This window comes from Pelophylax lessonae (assembly GCF_965119305.1).
Source record: "Pelophylax lessonae genome assembly, chromosome: 2".
In the NCBI taxonomy this organism is placed as follows: domain Eukaryota; kingdom Metazoa; phylum Chordata; class Amphibia; order Anura; family Ranidae; genus Pelophylax; species Pelophylax lessonae.
The window spans coordinates 213,788,831-213,809,307 of NC_138769.1; the positions used below are offsets into that span (position 1 = coordinate 213,788,831).

Here is a 20,477-nt window from a genome sequence, read left to right on the forward strand (position 1 = left end):
GACCTGATCAGACAGCCCGTGTGAAAGGGGCCTTTGGCTGTGGCATGGCGATGAGGAAAAAAAAGATATATATATATATATTAATAATAATGGAAAAAAAAAGAAAACTAAATTATTTTTTATTTTTTTTTAATTAAATTTTTTTAATTTAAAAAATAAATTAATAATAATAACCACACTCCCTGTCCACTTAGGTTTAAGCAAAGGAAACTGGACAGGGAGATGAAGCCTGCAAAAACTTCCCTCTCATCTCCTCTTGGGAAGGAGATGGGAAGGCATTGAGAACAGGCAGTGGAAACACTCATTACTCCCGGCCACCACAAGAGGGCGCCAGTTCCCCGTTGGAAGCCTCTCTCTCACAGACGAAGGCCGAAAAGCCGGGGCCTCAATTTTCGGACTGCACGGAAGTCCGTGCACTCGGGGAGGAGGTGGGGGCGCAAAAGGGACAGGACACCTCCTGCAGAGCACCCCAGGTGCCAGGTCGCTAATTCTAGTCGCAAATGCGACCTGGCGCCCGGGGGTTCGATTATTGATGTTAGGCTAACCAGCCTATAGTTCCCACGGATATATCTTGCCCCTTTTTAAATATTGGTACCATGTTGGCTCTTTTACAATCAGCTGGTACCATTCCCATTAGTAGACTATCCATAAAAATTAGGAACAATTGTCTGGCTATCACTTGACTGAGTTCTTTAAAGCGGAGTTCCGGGCAAAACATTTTTTTGAGATGATAAAAATACCCCTAGGACAGTCAGGGCTAGTGCATTTAAGCAACGATAGCCTCTGAACTGTCCCCTGTTTAACTTACCTTCAGGTTGAAATACTTACCTTGTACATTTCTTGTCAAGCGCTGCCATCTGCGGTGTGGGCAGCTGAAGCCAGGAGCGTTCCTCGTCGTGTCCCTCTTCCTGGATGTCGGAGTCCCAGAAGGCCATGCTCGTCCTTTCCGGGGCAGGCGCGCCATCCCACAGATGGTTCTGCGCATGCCCAGAAGCTGTTCTAATGCATTCAGCAGGGAATGACGCGCCTGCCCTGGAAGTGACGAGGGACACCGGTTCAGGCACATTGACTCCTGGGATTGATGACGCTCATCTCCCAGGAGTCAGTGCAAAGGAGGAAGGGACATTGGGGGCCGCGGCCGCAGAGGGAGGAAGTGGAAGAAAGGTAAGTTAATTTTCAGAAAAAAATCAGGTAAGTGAAACAAAAAAAAAACTATCCAATTCTTTTTCAGGTTGTTTTAACCACTTAAGCCCCGGAAGATTTTACCCCCTTCCTGACCAGGGCCTATTTTGCGATTCGGCACTGCGTGACTTTAACGGACAATTGCGCGGTCGTGCGATGCTGTACCTAAACAAATTTGACGTCCTTTTTTTCCCACAAACAGAGCTTTCTTTTGGTGGTATTTGATCACCTGTGCGATTTTTTTTTTTTTTTTTTTTTTTTTTTTTTTTTTTTTTTTGATCATGCGCTATAAACAAAAAAAGAGTGTCAATTTTGCAAAAATAACAATATTTTTCACATTTTTTTATATGAAATTTCCCCCCAAAAAAAGTGTAAAAATCTAAATTTTTTTAACATTTTAGGCCAATTTTTTTTTACCATGTTTGGTAAAAAAAAATCGCAAAAAGCGTATTTTGATTGGTTTACGCAAAAATTATTGCGTTTACTAACAAAGGGAAAGATTTTTGTCATTTTTGTTGTTTGTTTTTTTTAACGCGTAATGGCGGCGATCTGCGATTCTTTTTTTTTTTTGCGGGACTGCGACATTGGGGAGGACAGATCTGACCCTTGACTGACATTTTTTACACTATTGGGGTTACCAGTGACATTACTACAGTAGTCAGTGCTATACATATGCACTGTTACTGTAAAAATGACTGGCAGTGAAGGGGTTAACTTTTTTGAGAGGGAGGGGTTAAGTGTATCCCTAGGGGCGTGTTTCTAACTGTGATTGGCTGTGGCCTGATGTGTAAGAACAGTGATCAACGGTCCTACATAGCAGAACCGTTTGATCACCATTCTTACACAGGGAAGAATGACAGGCGGCTTTGTTTACATTAGCCGCCTGCCTTTCTCCCGGTGTAACGGACGATCGCGAGTGTCCGGTGCACACGCGCGGTAGTCTGTGACCGTGCGGGAGCGCGCCTCCGGCGGCGTGCGCTCGCTCCCTAAAGCCTCACAGGCTAGCGACGTAGCCCTACGTCGCTTTGCCTGTGAGGTGCTGACTACCGCCGTGAATAGTCGTGCGGTGGTGAGCAAGTGGTTAATGTACCAGAAACAGCAAAGTGGAAAAATAGGGTGGAACTCCGCTTTAAGGACCCTCGGGTGTGAGCCATCTGGTCCTGGTGACTTATTTATGTTAAGTTTTTCAAGTCTAGTTCTGAGGTCATACCTAAACTGGATCATCAGCTGAAACACTTTCAATTTGTATGCAATCAGACAGGTGTTTGCACTGCATAGTTGAAGGTAAATCTAAAGAAGATGGAACAAGAAAACTGTATAATGTATGGCAAGCTTTAGTTTTTTTTTTTTTTCCTTTATTTTCAGCTGATGATCCATTAGCACTTTTATTTCCTATGGAGTCTCCTTTCCACTTTGAGGATCTATGGAGACACCTTTTGAACCAGCAGCGCTGTGATACAGTAGCTGATTTAGATGACTTAGGCTGGCCATACACTATACAATTTTCTTATTCAATTTCCTTTAGATTTACCTTAAACTATGTAGTGCAAGGGCCTGCCTGATTGCATATAAATTGAAAGTGTTTAGGTTTGACCTCATATTATATGGTTTTGGTAAATCTAAAGGGAAGTTGAACAAGAAAATTGTATAGTGTATGGCCAGCCTTAGACTTGGCTAACAAATTAAAGCCAATCTCCAGCTAAAACTTTTTAAGCAGTCACAGCAACAGTTCTGACCTCTGTAAACACACCTCTATGTGTTAGTGGTTTGTCTCAACCCAATAATTGCCACTTTTGCTGGACAGCTTGGTCTGTTAACCAATTGCCGCCCGCTCTCGTTCTGGGAGGACTTCATTTGACGGCACCCCAAAACGTCCGTTTGCGCGTGCGCATCATGGTAATTGCAGCTGTGCCGTGTTCTAGGAGGAGGCACACCCCTGATCTTGGTAAAGAGCCAATGACGTGGCTCTTTGTCCATGTGATCGGCTGTGTCCAATCTAATTTTTTTTAAAAAAAAAATATATAAAAAACTGAGCGGTGATTAAATATTACCAAAAGAAAGCTCTATTTGTGTGAAATTATAAAAATGTAATTAGAGTACAGCGTTGCATGACTGGGAAGTTGTCATTCAACTACCTACCCACTGTGTTTCGTCAGCAGCGCCTGACGTCATCAGGGGTCACATGACCGGACACGTCCCTTCCTTCTATTTATATCACTGCCATATTAGGCTATCCAATCCGTTTCAATCCTTCCATACCATAATTAAAACCAATTCTTTGCATCCGCCAATAGTAAGATATGCATAAAAACTAAATTTTAATGCCCATATTTAAAAACCTTCAACTAAAAATACTTAATTAAATGACTCTAGGGATGGAAGGTGGTAACGCACCTATTTAATATTTAGCCCCATCTAATGGGAACTTTAGAGAACACAACCAATTAATGTATCAGAAGTGATATGAAATATGAAAAAATAACAAATAATAAAACTATATATATATATATATATATAATATATATATATTAGAGCTGCGCATCTTCACAGATCTCACGATTCGATTACGATTATCATGTGAACGATTATCGATGCATCACGATTACTGCCCACAGCTGCCATTTACATAGGACAGCCCCCCATTGACATAACACAGCCACTTTATATAGCAGCCCCCCCCCTGCACTTCACATGAAAGCCCTGCCGGCTGCCAGTGCACTCAAAAGTTAAAGCAAATTAGTGTCAGTGACTCAGTTACAGGGACACTTCCAGTGTGTAAGGGTTAATCTAAACTGATGCCTTAGTGATTACCTTATTATCTCCGGTATTTTCATAGTCAGTCTGCACTTGTGCACTCGGCCGGCGGGGAGGAGGAGGGGGAGATCAGCCGGCCAGAGGGCACGTAACTGTGACCGAGATGAACAGATCGGAGATGAGGTAAAATCAGGCATCAGTTTACATTAACCCTTATACACTGGAAGTGTCCCTGAAACCGAGTCACTGACACTAATTTGTTTTAAACTTTGAGTGCACGGGCAGCCAGCAGGGCTGTCCTTGGAGAGGCGGGGGGGAGGCGGGATGACATAATCCACGCATCGATGCTGCCAGTACTCGGCATCGGATTCCAATCTTTCAAGGCTAGCATCGCGATGCAACGATTATTTTCAACACCCCATATATATATATATATATATTCTATCCAAAAAACGATTACAATAAAAAAATCTACAGGATTGAGACAGTTTGAAACACTTGTACATTTAGAAATTTGAAATGTAGCAGGTTAAGTAAAAATCCACCTTCATTCCTTTTGGACTCAAAGTACACAATTCAAATATCCATTCTGTTTCATTTTTTCTTATTCTGTTTTATGTTACCTCCTCTTTAATGAAGTTCAATCCTGTCAGTACCGCAAAAGGTTGCTAGACTAGGGTCCCTGTTATAAATTCTAAAGTGATTGGAGAGACTGTTTTGGAAACCTCTTTTTTATGTTATTCAGATGCTCATTAATTCTGGTGGCTAATTTTCTTGTTCACCCCACGTATTTCAACCCATATGGTCACATGATTAGATATGTCACATGGGTGGAGTCGCAGGAAATTAATTTTTTGATTCTATATTCGTACCAAAGGATGTGAATCAAACTTTTTTTTTCCTTTTCTCAGTTTTAGTTATCCTACATGCTTTGCACCTCCTTGTAGGGATAAAAGCCTGTACTATCTAGAAAAGTTATATTCTTTTTTCGTGGATCATGAATATTGGGTGCTATTTTGTTCCAGAGGCGCTGGGTGCTTTCCGGCAAACAAATTTTTGTTGTCTGGGGAGTATACCAAATAACGTCTTATCCCTCAACAACAAGGGCCAATGTTTCTTAACAATATGTGCAAAGCTTTTATAATCCTGGTTGAAATTGGTCAGAAAAGCTATATTTCTCTTTCATTCATTGACGGACACGCTTATCATCTTCTTGACTACATGGGTTATACTGCCCCCCCAGGAGTAGGACACTAAGCAGAAAAGTACTTGACTACGCCTATGGGTCAGTCCCAGGGGGTATACTCCCACTCTCTGCTATAGGTACTGCCTAGTCAGGAATAAGGACCTAGTTCCTTGCTGGAATCTCTGGTCCTGGCAATTTTTTCTTTTTTGAATGGAATTTGTTTCTTATTTTGTTTCGGTGAGATCTTGCAGTCAAGTGCTGGACTGGGCGACGGACTCGATAATCTAGATCCAGAGGGTCTCCCCAGTCTAGCCTCACTGGACGGGAGCTGTCTGGCGAGTTAAACGTCTTGTAAGGGCGCATACGAACTGGCTTTGGCCTGAGTAGCAGCATTTCCTCCTGGCCGAAAGCACCCACATTACGATGGAGCCGGTGGTCTGTCCTCAGCGGTGCCCACCCTGTTCCTTGTGTGGTAAGTAGCTGTTCCCCCTCTACCCCTGGCGGGTTTTAGGGTGGACGTGGGCCCCTCCCTGGGATGGTCGGACCCCCGGGCTCACCTCCCTCCCAGTCAGCCCCCCCCCCCCCCCCCCGAGGAGAGGACCCAGCATGCACAGCAGAGGAGATTCCTCCGCGCCTATTGCAGAATGGCTCCACCCACCTCCTCCCTTCATGTGCTCTGTGGTGCCGCTGCGGAGGAAGGTAATCTGGCTGTGTCTCTTTCTCTCCCCCATCCCCCCCCCCCCCCCAAAGCAATACAAACAAAGTGCCAATGCGCTACCAATGAAGTGATGTGGTGCATAAAAAAAGTGTCACCATCATATAAGAAAGGCAAAATAAAAATAAATTGGCGCTAATTTCCAGTGAATAACAATTCACAAAGATGATGTGTAATATACAAGAGATATATCAAAATGCCGTGAATCGCATACTCCACACAGCGGTGTGTGATGCAAATCCCAAAAAGTAGATGGTAATCAAATGTGAATGCCAATAATCAAATGAAATCTAACATCATGATTCGCATACTAAACAATGATCAAGAAAATGTGCAAATAATGCAACAGATCAAGAATAAATTCGTAATAGATGTGCAAATATGACAATAAGTGCTGAAAAATGGGTCTAATAATTTAGTGGTTATATTTATTTTATTGGCTTGTAGTTTTTCATTTCAGATTCATTAAATTCAAGTCTAATATTGCCAAAATGATAGAAAAAACTATTTGAAATCATTTGGGGGAAAAAGTAATTTTGGGTTTTTGGCCAAGGGCATCCTGAATTTTCGGTTTCTGTTTCGGCCCAGAATTTTCATTTCCGTGCATCCCTAATAATAAAGTAATGCACTTACATTGATGTAGATTCAAGCAACATGTGAATAAAAACCGCGGTATAAATAGAGTGTGCTGCACATCAGAGTGCCGGGTCCGCATTACGCGTATCATCATACACTTGACATCATCAGAGGCGTTGCCGTCGGATTATATAGCCAACCAACCCGGAAATGACATACCCGGAAGTGATCAATTCCTGCCCTCCATCTAGTCCAAAGCAGCAACCAGCTAAACAGGAAGTGCCAGCCCACAACCCGGAAATGACATACCCGGAAATGATCAATTCCTGCACTCCACCTGGTCGAGAGCAGCAACCAGCTGAACAGGAAGTGCCAGTCACTCAAGTGTACACAAACTTATAAGCTGGAGCCGATCTCAAACCAGAAAGGAATGTTAATGGGGCCACAAACCTTACAATATATCATAACCCGGAACCCACATACATAAATGAATACAGATATGAGCACACATTAAAGGGGAAAAAAAATAGTATAAGAAACGTACTCAGCCCGGAAAAGACATACCCGGAAGTAGCCTGTCGATGCGTTCCATTAAGCTATAAGCCACAACCATCTCTACCGGAAGTGACAACTCTGTCAGCACAGTCCGGTATGCTGTAGCTAAACATGGGCTCAGGAAGGTACACTAATAGGGACATGATCGTTAATAACGTATTACAAGGCTCATAAGCATGTAATAAAAACATAGTACTCTGCATCAGATCAAAAAAATGATACCATAGCAAATAGATAAACCGAAAGTGCCGGTCAATTGAGGTCACGCCATTAGTCCATATGCTTATAACAGATGTCAGTCCCTATATAGAGATAAATGGGGCCACGAGAAAAAAAAAACACAGGACAAAATTGTGACATAAAACATATAGAATAAAATACATTAATATGCATCCATATAAATTCTGCGCACGGCCTGACTCAAAAAAGAAGGGGCCGAATATGGACAATTGGTTAATAATAAGGCCACTACATCAGTGGGACAGGGCCTCAATAATGCAAAAATAGAGCATATGAATAATACTTTGCAGAAAGCAGACATAAAATGGGATATATAAAGCCAAAGCCGCCACATCAAATCAACTGTTATTATTGTGGCAGTTAACATCCCACTCTATGTTCATACCCCACGGAGAGTAGGTTTTCATGTCAAAAATCCAGCGAGTTTCCAATTTGGAGATTTCCCGCCGGACATGTCTCTCTCTCCAGTGGGGCGTGAATCTGTCAGTGGCCCAAATTTTGGTGCCTGCAGGGTTCTTATTATGACCCCTAGCATAATGCTTGAACACACTATGATTGGGGAAACCTCTTCTGATAACTGAGTTACCAAGGTGCTCAATAACTCTCACAGTCAAAGTCCTAATAGTACGGCCTGTATATTGAAGGCCGTATGGACATGAAGGAGGTATACCACATTGGTAGAAGAACAGCTGATAAAAAGTTTTATTACGTATTCCTTAAAAGTGGTGGCTCGAACTTCTCAAAATCTCCTACCAACCAAAGCATTTACTTGACAACCCACACATTTTCTACAAGGAAAAAAAACAGTGAGGGTGTGAAAAAGACACCCGGCTAGGCTTATCCAAGACATTCGGGGCGATCTGTAAGCGTAAAGGTTGGACTCCCCTAAACACCACTGGAGGAGTCTCAGGTAATCGGGGGCCCAACACCCCGTCATTCCTGAGAACCCCCCAATGCTTGTTAAAAATGCGCTTCACATCCCAAATTTGTTTGGAGTAAGTAGTCAAAAAAGAGAAACTGAAGCGGTCCGGGTCCGCAGCGGTCCTAGATCTTTCACCCAGCAGAGCTGATCTATCCTGTTCCCCCACCTCTCCAACGATGGAGTCCAATAGCTCCTCATTGTACCCCTTATCAACAAACCTATTTTTAAGCATCTGTGCTTGTCTGAAATAATCACTTCTCTCAGAACAATTATGACGCAACCGCAAAAACTGGCTCTTGGGAACAGAGTTCATCCAAGAGGGATGATGACAACTCCCTTTTTCAATAAAGCCATTGCGGTCAGTGGTCTTAAAAAAAGGTGCTGGTTACAATAGTGCCATCCCTGACCTCTATATTGAGGTAAAGGAAATTGATGTTCACATCACTAGCCTCATGCTGCAATTTAATCCCCAAAGAATTACCATTGAGGTCCTCAATAACATTATCCAAAGACGTCCTCAATGTAGCGCCGCCGAAAGACCAACTGAGGTCTATGGCGGCCATAGATGACGTCCTCCTCCCACTTGGCCATAAACAAGTTTGCCATGCTTGGCGCAAATTTAGTGCCCATGTTGACTCCTCTATTTTGCAAATAGGAGCCGTCAAACCAGAAATAGTTGTACTGCATGGCAAACAGCAATGACAGAATGAATTGGCGCTGTGCTGGTATAAGGGAGTTATCCCTACCTAAAAAGGACTCAACAGCACTATGCCCATGCTCATGGGAAATGATGGTATACAATGAAGTGACATCCGCTGTGGCCAGAAGATGACCCTCTTTCCACTGGATGTCACTTAGAAGGTTAAGGACTTGGGTAGAATCCCTAAGATATGAAGGGGTCTTGGTGACTAAAGGTTGCAGGTACCAGTCAATATATCTCCCAACCCGACTGGTGACGGAGTCAATCCCACTAATGATGGGACGCCCAGGTGGGTTTTGAGGGTCTTTATGCACCTTCGGGAGAAAATAAATTACGGGCACCCGTAACCTGGTTGCTGCTCTGGACCAAGTGGAGTGCAGGATTTGATCACTTCTGGGTATGTCATTTCTGGGTTGGGGGCTTTATAATGCGTGCTTGCATCCGACGGCTACGCCTCTGATGTCAAGTGTATGACGATACGCGTAAGGCGGACCGGGCGCTCTGATGTGCAGCACGCTCTATTTATACCGCGGTTTTTATTTACATGTTTGAATCTACATCCATGTAAGTGCATTACTTGTTTTAATAAAGTCGCTTGTTTTTTTGTACTACACCATTGGCCTGCTTTTGGCCTCCTGAGGTATTACCTTTCTGGTTGGAGCTTTGTAAGTGGTTCAGGCTGGTGTTGTCCTTCTGCATTGTCCTGTGGGTGGAGAGTGTGGGTGTCATCACAGACCGGAGGAACTCTGAGGGATCCTTTATGTAAAGTGCTTCTGGAATGCTCTGGCGCTTTTTGACCACTCTGTAACAGGAGGGTCAAACTCTCTGGTAAGCAGATTTGACTGTCACTTTTGGGTGATCATACGTTTTCCCCACTACACACTGATTGGATGATCTGGACTGGTTTCCTCCCTCTCCTCCGTCAACTCCATCAAAGACTTTGGGACTTTTGTCTATACTGTTTTTTGTATATTTGCATATTTTTTATTTATGGATTTAATTTTGGCGCTGCTCCCATTTTATTAATATCAGTGTATGGGTTTGTAATCTACCTATTGAGCTGGCTGCCTATGCTATCTTAATGTAATTCTGAGCGCAGGTATCTTTCTCCCTTTTTATTGTTATCCCTAATAATAGCGGCAGCCTTGTTTTTTGAGCCAGATGGGCAGTGATTCGGCGGTGGGAGCCCCTTCCCAGCCTCTAGTGCTGCTCCCTGGATATTCCTTTTTCTGATCGCCGCAAGGTGTTGAAGTTCGGTGCTGTGAGTACCTGGCCAGTGGTGAGTCTGTTTGTGGGGTTCTCTCTCCCTCTTTATGCTGTTGCAGCGGTAGTGCTCTGTGCTGGGCCTTGTGGTGACGCTTGCAGTGTTCTACACTTTTTTTTGTTTTTTTTTTGTCTGGGTTCCCTCTCCATTCGTGGAGTCCCTGGAGCATATTTCACCACCTGATCCCCTCGCAGAGGCTGTCGGGCCCTCCGGGTCCCAACAACTGACTGCACTGACAGCGGTCCTGGAGTCCTTGGTGCCCTGGGAAAACAGCTGGCTAAAAGTGTCCCCCTCCTTCAACTGCTTCCTCTGTCTCATCAGATCCTGAATCTAATTAGGCTGCTGCGGATGCAAGTTACCCTTCGGGGTCTGTATCTGCGCACCCTGTGTGCTCCGATAGTGAGGATGATTCCTCTGCTTCTCTAACCACGCATAAAAAGGCACCAGTGGATGCTCTGATTGTATCAGTGCGGGAAACCTTAAAGATGGAGGAATGCGACTAGTGCAGCATCGGAGGCACGGGTCACCTTTGGCACCCACAGGTCCTCTAAAGCGGCGAAGGTGTTCCCATTTCCTGCCTTTTTTGATATTGTTACAAAACAGTGGGGGTGTCCAAAACGCACCTTTGCAATCCCTAAGCATTTTGCAATGCGGTACCCCATGAGGATTCCCTCCTTAAAAAATGGACAATTCCTCCTGTAATGAACTCCCCTGTTTCCAGGTCACGTTATACGTTACTAGCTAGCAATGGAGAGCCAATTTTTTTTCATCATGGAAATTTTGACCTCAGATATCACAATAAAGAGGTCCTGTCATCCTTTTTTCTATTACAAGGGATGTTTACATTCCTTGTAATAGGAATAAAAGTGATCAAAATTTAAAAAAAAAGTGTAAAGATAAGATATGGGAAATGGGGGAAAAAAAATTAAAGCTCCCCTGTTAGCTCGCGCGCGGAAGCGAATGCATTTTTTTTAGGTCGCGCCCAGATATGTAAACGGTGGTCAAACCACACATGTGAGGCATCGCCACGCTCATTAGAACGAGAGCAATAATTTGAGTTAAATTGAGCCCTAGACCGCCTCTGTAACTCTAAACTGGTAACCTGTAGAATTGTTTAAATCGTCTCCTATGGGGATTTTTAAGTATTAATGTTTCTCGCCATTCCATGAGCGTGCACAATTTTGAAGCATGACATGTTGGGTATCTATTTACTCAGCACAACATTATCTTTCACATTAAAGAAAAAAAATTTGGCTAACTTGTTTTCTTATTTTTTTTTTAATTTAAAAAATATTTTCTTTTTTAAATTGCGTTTGTAAGACAGCTGCGCAAACACTGTGAGATAAGAAATATTGCAATGATCTCCCATTTTCTTCTATATGGTCCCTGCTAAAAAAAAAAAAATATATATATATATATATATATATATATATATATATATATGTTTGGGGGTTCTAAGTAATTTTCTATAAAAAAAAAAAATAATGATTTTAACTTGTAAACAAGTGTCAGAAAAAGGCCTGGCCCAGTGGGGCTTAAATGTACATTTTCACTTACCTTCTCTCTGCAATGGAACTGCACAGAGCGGCTCCAAACCACCTCTTCTCGGGTCCACGCCAGCACTTCTGGCTCCCCGCCACCAAGTGCAGGACTTGGCCCTGCTCCTTCGTCATGGGCTTTGATTGACAGCAGCAGGAGCCAATGGCTTCTGCTGCCTCAGCAAAACCCAAGAGACCAGGAAGAAAGAGGAGAGAAGAGCTGCAGATGTGCACAGCACTGGATTGAATGAGGGCTCGGGTAACTGTAAGGGGTGGGGGGTACGAACTACCTTAAAAAAAAAAAAAAATTATTACCCTAATGCGAGGAATGCATTAAGGTAAAACATTTTCTCTATCGTTCATTGACGGACGCAGTATCAGTAGGGGTTATGCTGCCCCCTAGAGGAGTAGAACACTAGGCATAAAAAAGTTCTGGCTACGCCTATGGGCAGTCCCGGGGGGTATACCCTCTCTCTTCCTGCATTGGATGTCAGTTTTAAAAGTTGTCCCCGGTCCCTTCCATAAGACTGGACTACCTGGGCCTGACTTTGGTCCCATCCTCAGCCAGGGTATTTCTTCCTCCGGAAAAACTCCAAAATGCGATTAAGCTGTTGCTGTCCAGCAAATGGTTGTCCCTTCGGACCTGTATGAGAGTTCTGGGACTGATGGGGTCTTCCTTCGAGGCGGTCCCCTTCGCTCAATTCCACACGAGCATCCTCCAGAAGGAAATCCTTCTCAAATGGAACAAGAATCCAAATTCCCTGGACAATCCGATCCAGCTGAGCAAGGTGACCAAGGGAGTCCCTGATCTGGTGGCTTCGGTCCCCGATGCTCAAGCTAGGGAAATCTTACCTCTCTATATATTGGACAATTGTCACCAGGGATGCAAGTCTGTCTAGGTGGGGAGGAGTTATCGGCAGGTTGTCTGGTCCCTGAAAGAATCCAGGTTACTGATCAATGTTCTGGAGCTGAGAGCAATCTGGCTTTGCCTAGTCCACTGGACCGAGCACCTGCAGGGTTTTCCAGTGCGCATTCAATCGGACAATGCCACAGCCGTGGCTTATCACCAAGGGGGCACCACAAGTGTCCTTGCAGACTTGGAAGTGGCAGGCATCCTTCGATGGATGGAACACTTTGTTCCAGCTCTCTCCGCTGTTCACATTCCAGGAGTGTAAAATTGGCAGGCGGATTACCTCAGTCGACAGGCCTTGGATGCAGGAGAATGGTCCCTCCATCCGGAGTTGTTCCAGAAGTTGTGCCTTTCTTGGGGCACTCCAGATATAGATCTGTTGGCATCTCGGGTCAACAGAAAAGTGCAGAGGTTTTTGGCCCGCTCCCGGGACCCTCTGGCAAACGGGCTGGTGGCCCTATGGGGTCAGTATCCGCTGATGTATGCCTTTCCTCCTCTCAAGTTTCTGCCAAGATTTCTTCGTAGGATCGAGGCGGAAGGGATTCCAGTCATTCTTGTAGCTCCGGACTGGCCTTGCCGACCTGGTCAGGCTGGTCGCAGACGCTCCTTGGAGACTTCCTCTCAGGGAGGATTTGCTGTCTCAGGGGGATGAAAGCCAGGTGCTGAAGGACAGGGGATTGTATGATTAAGTGATTGATTGCCACTCTGCTTAAAGCAAGTAAAGCAACTTCTAGAAAGATCCATCATCGTATGTGGAAGTCGTACATTGCATGCGTGAGTCTCTTGGGGCTCCAACTCGCTCTTACTCGGTGGCTTTCCTTCAACGTGGTGTCGATCAAAAGTTGGCCTTGAGCACGATCAAGGGTCAGGTCTCAGCCTTGGCAATTTTTTGCCAAAGGCCATTAGCCACCCATTCCCTGGTGCGTAACTTCATCCAAAGGGTGCGACACTGGGACCTTAATTTGGTGCTGTCGGTTCTTCAGAAACCTCATTTTGAAAGTATTCCTCTGCTTACCTTATCCCAGAAGGTGACCTTCCTGGTGGCTATTACTTTTGCACGCAGAATGTCTGAACTGGCGGTGTTGTCCTGTTCTTCCTATCTGGTGGTTCACAGGGATAAAGTGGTACTTCGTCCGGATCCGTCCTTTCCAAAGGTGATTTCCAGTTCCCACTTAAATGAGAACACAATGTTACCCTCTTTGTGTCCTAAGCCCAAACATCCTAAGGAATGTGCACTACATACTCTGGATGTGGTTTGGGCATTCAGGGTGTACTTGGAGACTATTGAGTCTTTTCCGACGTCTGATTCGCTCTTTGTATTTTCGGATGGTCCAAAGAAAGGGTTGCCTGCGTCTGCTGCGACTATTTTCAAATGGATCAGACAGTGGTGCAGGCTTATTCGATTAAGGGTCAGGTTCCTCCTTTTTCCTGTTAAGGCACATTCTACTCTGGCGCTTAGTGCTTCCTGGGCTTTTCATCTAGTTGTTCTGATGAGTCCTTTGTTGCCCTATGTTGCCTGGTTGGCTATGTTTATACTTGGGGATTTATTTTTTCTGCTGTTCCCACCCCTCATTTTATGGCACTTGCTTTGGGACGTCCCTACTGATATGCAACAGAGACTGCGTCCATCAATGAACGATAGAGAAAACTGGATTTTTGAGTTACAGTAAAATCCCTTTCTCTTGAGTTAATTGACGGACACAGTACCCGCCCCGTTATTTTGAGTTGGGTTGGTGGTATTTCTTAGACACTGCTTTGATACAAAACTGACATCCTATGCAGGAAGAGAGAGGATATATCCCCTGGGACTGCCCATAGGCGTAGCCAGAATTTTTTTCTGCCTAGTGTCCTACGGTGGCAGCAGAACTCTACTGATATGCATCAGAGACGATGTCCGTCAATGAACTCAAGAGAAAGGAATTTTACGGTAAGTCAAAAATCCGGTTTTTAGGCTTTATAACCACTTTAAGATGAATCTCCTTCCATGGTTGCTCTATTTACTGCAAACCCTACCTATTAGGGTTTCCAAAAAACATTCCTCAAATTATAGGGACAGTTCAGTTCACTCTTATTGGCCTGAAGGTGAAAGACCTTTATTTCTTATGTACCTATTGTACGTTTTTCCTGTAGGCAGCTATATTACTAAAAATAAATGCCCTCCAATAGACCTAGATAAAAGGATTTTACGGGAAATACCAAAATCCTATTTAATTCCTTCAATTGACATGCCCTTGCTGCCTTATAGTCTTATTTCACATGCCCTATATTTTTCTCCACACTTAAAGGCATACCAAGTTGTCCAGGGGGTGTTTGAGCAGTTGCGGGGTTGTATGTGTGTGTGCGCGCACATTCATTCACTCACTCACATTCATTTATTTACACACACACTCATTCATTTATTTACACACACACTCATTAACTTGCGCACACACTCATTGACACACACACACACACACACGTTGACTTACTCGTTTACTCACGCTTTTTGTTGGGCGGTTTTCCACTCCGAAGTAGTAACAGGGCTTTATTTTTTTTTGTTCTATTTAACAGGAGCAGATATGAATTGTGCATTTGGTTATGACTGCAGTGTTTTTGCTCTCTACTAAGATGATTACATGTATTTTATTTGCTCATATATTGCCACTCAACTTTATATGGTTTATTTAAAAAGCGACCAAAAAGTGTAATATAATTTTTGTTCCCTTCATTTAGGTCATCAGGAGAACAATAATTTTTGCTCTGTGAATATAAATATTGGGCCTGGAGATTGTGAATGGTTTGTGGTCCCAGAGTCATACTGGTGTGTGATGAATGACTTTTGTGAAAAGTAAGTAATAACACTTGAAAACTCACTGTGACTATATAAAGTAATGTTGTCCTGATGAAGAAATACAGGCACTGCCATTACCGACTTCATACTGAAATTAGTAGCTATCTGACTGATGCTTATGATAATGCTCACTGCTGGCCACTGACTGTTCAGGCGTCAAGTGCCGCATTATGAGAGCCATGGTCATGTGCTCCCCATATCTGGAAGTACTAGAACTATCTCTGTGCCAAGAGGTGAGCTGAGGTAGTGGGGGACTGGGTGTCATGCTTGTGGCTGTCAGTCTTGCTATGCCTCATAGGACTTGTATTTCTGCAACATCTGGAGGGCCACAGTTTGCATATCCCTGCTCTAGGGGGTGTGCTCCCACTGTGGACTATATGCTGACATGGCAACAAACAGCGTGTACAGTTTGAGTTCACAGTGAAGCATGATTTTACTTTTAAAAAGTTCCTTTTTTTTTTTTTTTTTTTATAGCAATCCTAAAAATAAAAAAAAAGATTCAAAATGATTCCAGTGATTTTACTATGTGGTAATGTCTTCAGTCAGACTGCTGTATTCCTATATGCATTTGCTTGAGGCTAGTTAATACAATTGTGGTGTAGGCAAGCAATTTTCCATGTAAATAGCTCCTGTAGAAGACTCATTGCATGCATGCCGTTTGAAGGATAATATCTCCTTGGGCACTTGACAAATTCACCAAAGATGTCACAGGAGGGAAAGTAGTTCTTTCACACTGAAAATTTTTGACATCCTCTGCCTCTTCAAAATGCAGAGAAAAAATATTAACATTCAACAATAAACCTTATCTAGATGCAATGTTTTTACTATTTGGTACTGCCTCCTTTAGTCAGACTGCCGTTCTATCTACATTTGCTTTAGGCTAGTTGATACAGTTTGCACATTAAGGTGCAGTTTGCACATTAAGGTGAGTTGTGAAGTAAACAGTTATGTAGTAGATATAAGAAATTTGCTAGCCAATAAGGAGATGCACACTTGTACTTCATGCAAAAGCCTCTCCATTGTCGCACTAGACTTTCCCCTATTTTGTCGTGCCCCATTAGGGTGAGGAGACCTGGTAAATTAAAAAAAAAAAAAAATCTGTTCGTGAAAAATAGAATGGGCAATTTATGACAATTGCGTCAATCCAGAAAAGATTTTCATGCCTCCAAAAATCACTACAGAGCTCTATCCAGTAAAAAGAGGTAACTAAAAAGTGGTCTGTTCTTCTAGCTGATCCTACCATCTCAGACTTAAAACAAACATCTTGCTGTACCAATTAAAGATGTTCCTTCATACCAGGCATCACTAACGGGGAGAACTGTGGTACTGTTCCACCCAGATCAGCAAGGGTGTGCCATTTAGGAGCCAGTTCTTTCCCTAGCCTCTGTTGCTTTCATTCTCTGCAGAGCAGACAGCGTGAGGCACATCAGCATGGACGGAGGGCGAGAGCTGCCAGCTTATCCAGCTCGAAGTATATTTGAAGTTGGGGTGGCTATGTGCGAATCTGTCCCTAGAGCCACATCATTTAGTGACCAGATGTGAATGAAAAGACTTGAGTTCCCATCTGTCACCAGCCTTTTGCTATACATACAATTACTGCCAAGATTTATAGTGTGACAGTATAAGGCTGGTACATCCTCAAATATGCAGGCACTCTAAATGCCTCTGGGCTACAAAATGAATAAAAAAAAAACCTTTACTGGGAACATGTAGTTGTTCAATCCACCTTTAGAATAACTAGTTCTCAGGTTGTTATGCTGATCCAAAACAAGTATGCAAATCATGAGTTCTGACAATATGTTGACCCAATAAGAGGCATCCAGCTATTGAAATCACTCAGAAGATATTAAGAAAGACAAGACAGCAGCAAGCATTTCAGAAGAATGGCATTGGCATTGCATTTCTCAAGACCTATTTCCTTTAGCTTTTGTAGCTGTTTTGTCACCGACAATCATGATTGCTAGTAAAATAGATCATTTGCACCCAGAATGTGCTACTTTTTTTTTTTGACTTGATGGTTTATGTCTTAATAACCTTTATATCTTTACATGTTTTGCAGAAATAATATAAATTATCTTTTGGGATCTTGGTGGCCCAACCTTGAAGACTTGTATGAAGCAAATGTTCCAGTTTACAGGTTCATTCAAAGACCGGGTGATTTAGTTTGGATAAATGCTGGAACAGTTCATTGGGTTCAAGCAATCGGCTGGTGTAATAACATTGCATGGAATGTTGGCCCTCTTACAGGTTTGTACAATCTTCACAGTCTAACTATTCATGTAAATTAAACTCCTAACTAAATAAAAGAAACAAGCCAGTTGCATGCAAGGGTGCACAGTACAAACATTTATCTAGATTTAAATTTACTGCACCAGTCCATCCCACTTAGTTTGTCTTTAGTGAATTCCTTGACTTGGGTACGATTTATGTGTCGACTGGTTAGCATTAGTAGCTCACAAATACTTTCACTGTTAAATGGTCAATCCCTGCACTACCTTGTGATTTTGATGCCATTGGTATGATTGGTAATTTCTTTTTTTAGCTTACCAGTACAAGCTAGCTGTGGAACGGTACGAATGGAATAAATTGCAATGTGTAAAATCTATAGTACCTATGGTTCATCTCTCCTGGAACATGGCAAGGAACATCAAAGTGTCTGATCCAAAGCTCTTCGAAATGATTAAGTAAGTTGTTAGCTGATTAAGTTGTTTGCGCTTTCTTCATTGTATTTATGTATGTGCCTTTTTCATTATGTGGTTGTGCTCACTAGTTTAGTTTAATTACAGAACCAAATCTTCCTAGCTTTTTTAAATTATGCTATACGTGAAACAAAGCTTTGAAAACATTTACATTTCCTTTTAACCACTTGCCGACCGCCGCACGACTATCTACGTCGGCGGTCAGCCCCTCACAGGCAAACTACCGTAGGGCTACGTTGCTTGCTTGTGAGGGTCTAGGGAGCGAGCGCGCGCCCCCGCGCGTGTGACCAGCGGAACCGATGTCCGCCGGCCACTCGGCGATCGGCGGGGGAGAGGGAGAATGTCAGGCAGCTTGTGTAAACAAGCTGCCTGTCATTCTCCTCGCTGCAAAGACACTGATCACATGGATCTACTATGTAGATCCGTTGATCAGTGTCCTTACAGCTGAAGCCACAGCCAATCACAGTAGAAAGCACGCCCCTAGGGACACACACAGCCCCTCCCTCCCAAATAAAGTTAACCCCTTCACTACCAGTGTATTTTTACAGTAACAGTGCATATATATAGCACTGATTACTGTAGAAATGTCACTGGTAACCCCAAAAGTGTCAAAAATGTCAGTCAAGGGTCCGATCTGTCCGCCGCAATGTCGCAGTACCGCAAAAAAAATCGCAGATCGCCGCCATTACGCGTTAAAAAAAAAAAGACAACAAAAATGACAAAAATCTTTCCCTTTGTTAGTAAACGCGATAACTTTTGCGCAAACCAATCAAAATACGCTTTTTGCGATTTTTTTTTTTTTTTTTTTTTACCAAACATAGGTAGCATAAAACAAATTGGCCAAAAATGTTAAAAAATTTTGATTTTTACATTTTTTTGGGGGGGAATTTCATATAAAAAAATGTGAAAAATATTGTTATTTTTGCAAAATTGACGCTCTTTTTTTGTTTATAGCGCGTGATCAAAAAATCGCACAGGTGATCAAATACCACCAAAAGAAAGCTCTGTTTGTGGGGAAAAAAAGGACGCCAAATTCGTTTAGGTACAGCGTCGCACGACCGCGCAATTGTCCGTTAAAGTCACGCAGTGCCGAATCGCAAAATACCCCCTGGTCGGAATGGGGGTAAAATCTTCTGGGGCTTAAGTGGTTAAACTTTACCGTTTTCCTGTATTTCAAAAGGGCTTAACATGTTGCCTTTCTAGTTATCAGTTCTGAATAATTTCAGCGCATTTACCACTTCAATTCCCACACCTGTATACCCTTTATGGACCAGAGCAATTGGTAAATTTCAGCTATATGCCTATTAGATTGGTGAAACTTTTTTTTGTGATTACTTTGTCCTTTATTGTTTTTTACCATGAAGATTGTCTTGGCAAAAATTCCAAATCATTCCTCACAAGATATTCATGACTACTGGGGTTATGTTTCCACCTTCAGGTAAAAGGATACTGACCAAAAAAGGCACTGATTCCTTGTGTCCTTAGGTGATGTATGTGCCTACAGATTTCTGTGAAGATTTTTTAGTAGGCGTTAGTCCCCTGTTTTATTGCATTTTCTGAAGACCTATGCTAGTGTGGCAAAAAGCTTCATCTTGATCGGTAGCATGCAGCCAGTGGCCAAGAGTGGACTGTACCCAGAATCTACATAAATGAGTGGGGACAGCATGTAATGTTGTTAGTCAGTGCTGGATCCTGTGGGCAGCAGTCTTTGAGCTACTGTGTACCCAGTTATCTCGCTAGCAGGGCACTTTACAGGTCCAAGGTAGTGAATCCCCTTGAAGAGTAGTAAAAGACCTTGAAGGGCCCGCAGGGCACACCTGCCATGGGGGGTGAAGATTGGACCTTCTGGCCCTGCTGGGCCTGCAGCATGGCTGCTGATTGCCTCTATAGTAGATTGTGTGGCAGTCCTTCCTTAAAAGGTGTTCCCTGTGCATTCTGGGTAGTGCTGGCTGGTATTTACATGTGGAGAGATACATTGCAGTAGCAGTGTTCAAAAGGGAAAGACTGGTGCCCAGGCACCATTTTTTTTCAGTTTCCCCAGTGCTGTACCACATGTGATTGGATGCTTTGGAACATTACAGTGCGGTCACAGCTCCAGCAGTTTAGCTATACTGAAGCACACCCCCTTGCACAGCTGCAGCAGCCTACAGACCATCATCACCAGGACACAGCAAGCACTGACACATTGTATAGTGTCTTGCCACTTAGGTGTTTAGCTAGGAATTTTTTTAAGCCATTTCTGGATCAGCTCTCGGGTCCTTTACTAGTTTTGAATGCCTGGGATGCAATCATGGGCCCTCCCCTCCCGCTCTCCAGACCCTCTTTTTTGTCTGGGGGATGATGCTTCAGAGGAACATCCTCAGGATGAGAGAAGAGTAGAGGAAGCAATCAAGGAATGGCAATCCT

At 43.3% G+C, this 20,477-nt stretch overlaps 1 protein-coding gene across 6 annotated transcripts in view; it reads left to right on the forward strand.

Moving 5' to 3' along the window:
• Positions 1-20,477, forward strand: part of KDM6A (lysine demethylase 6A) — a 794,872-nt gene that overhangs the window by 752,726 nt on the left and 21,669 nt on the right. For all 6 annotated transcript variants that reach the window (XM_082247554.1, XM_082247553.1, XM_082247555.1 and 3 more), the window contains 3 exons: positions 15,255-15,369; positions 17,432-17,619; positions 17,915-18,056. In XM_082247554.1, the coding sequence (XP_082103680.1) occupies positions 15,255-15,369; positions 17,432-17,619; positions 17,915-18,056 (445 nt within the window). The remainder of the gene's footprint in view (positions 1-15,254; positions 15,370-17,431; positions 17,620-17,914; positions 18,057-20,477) is intronic.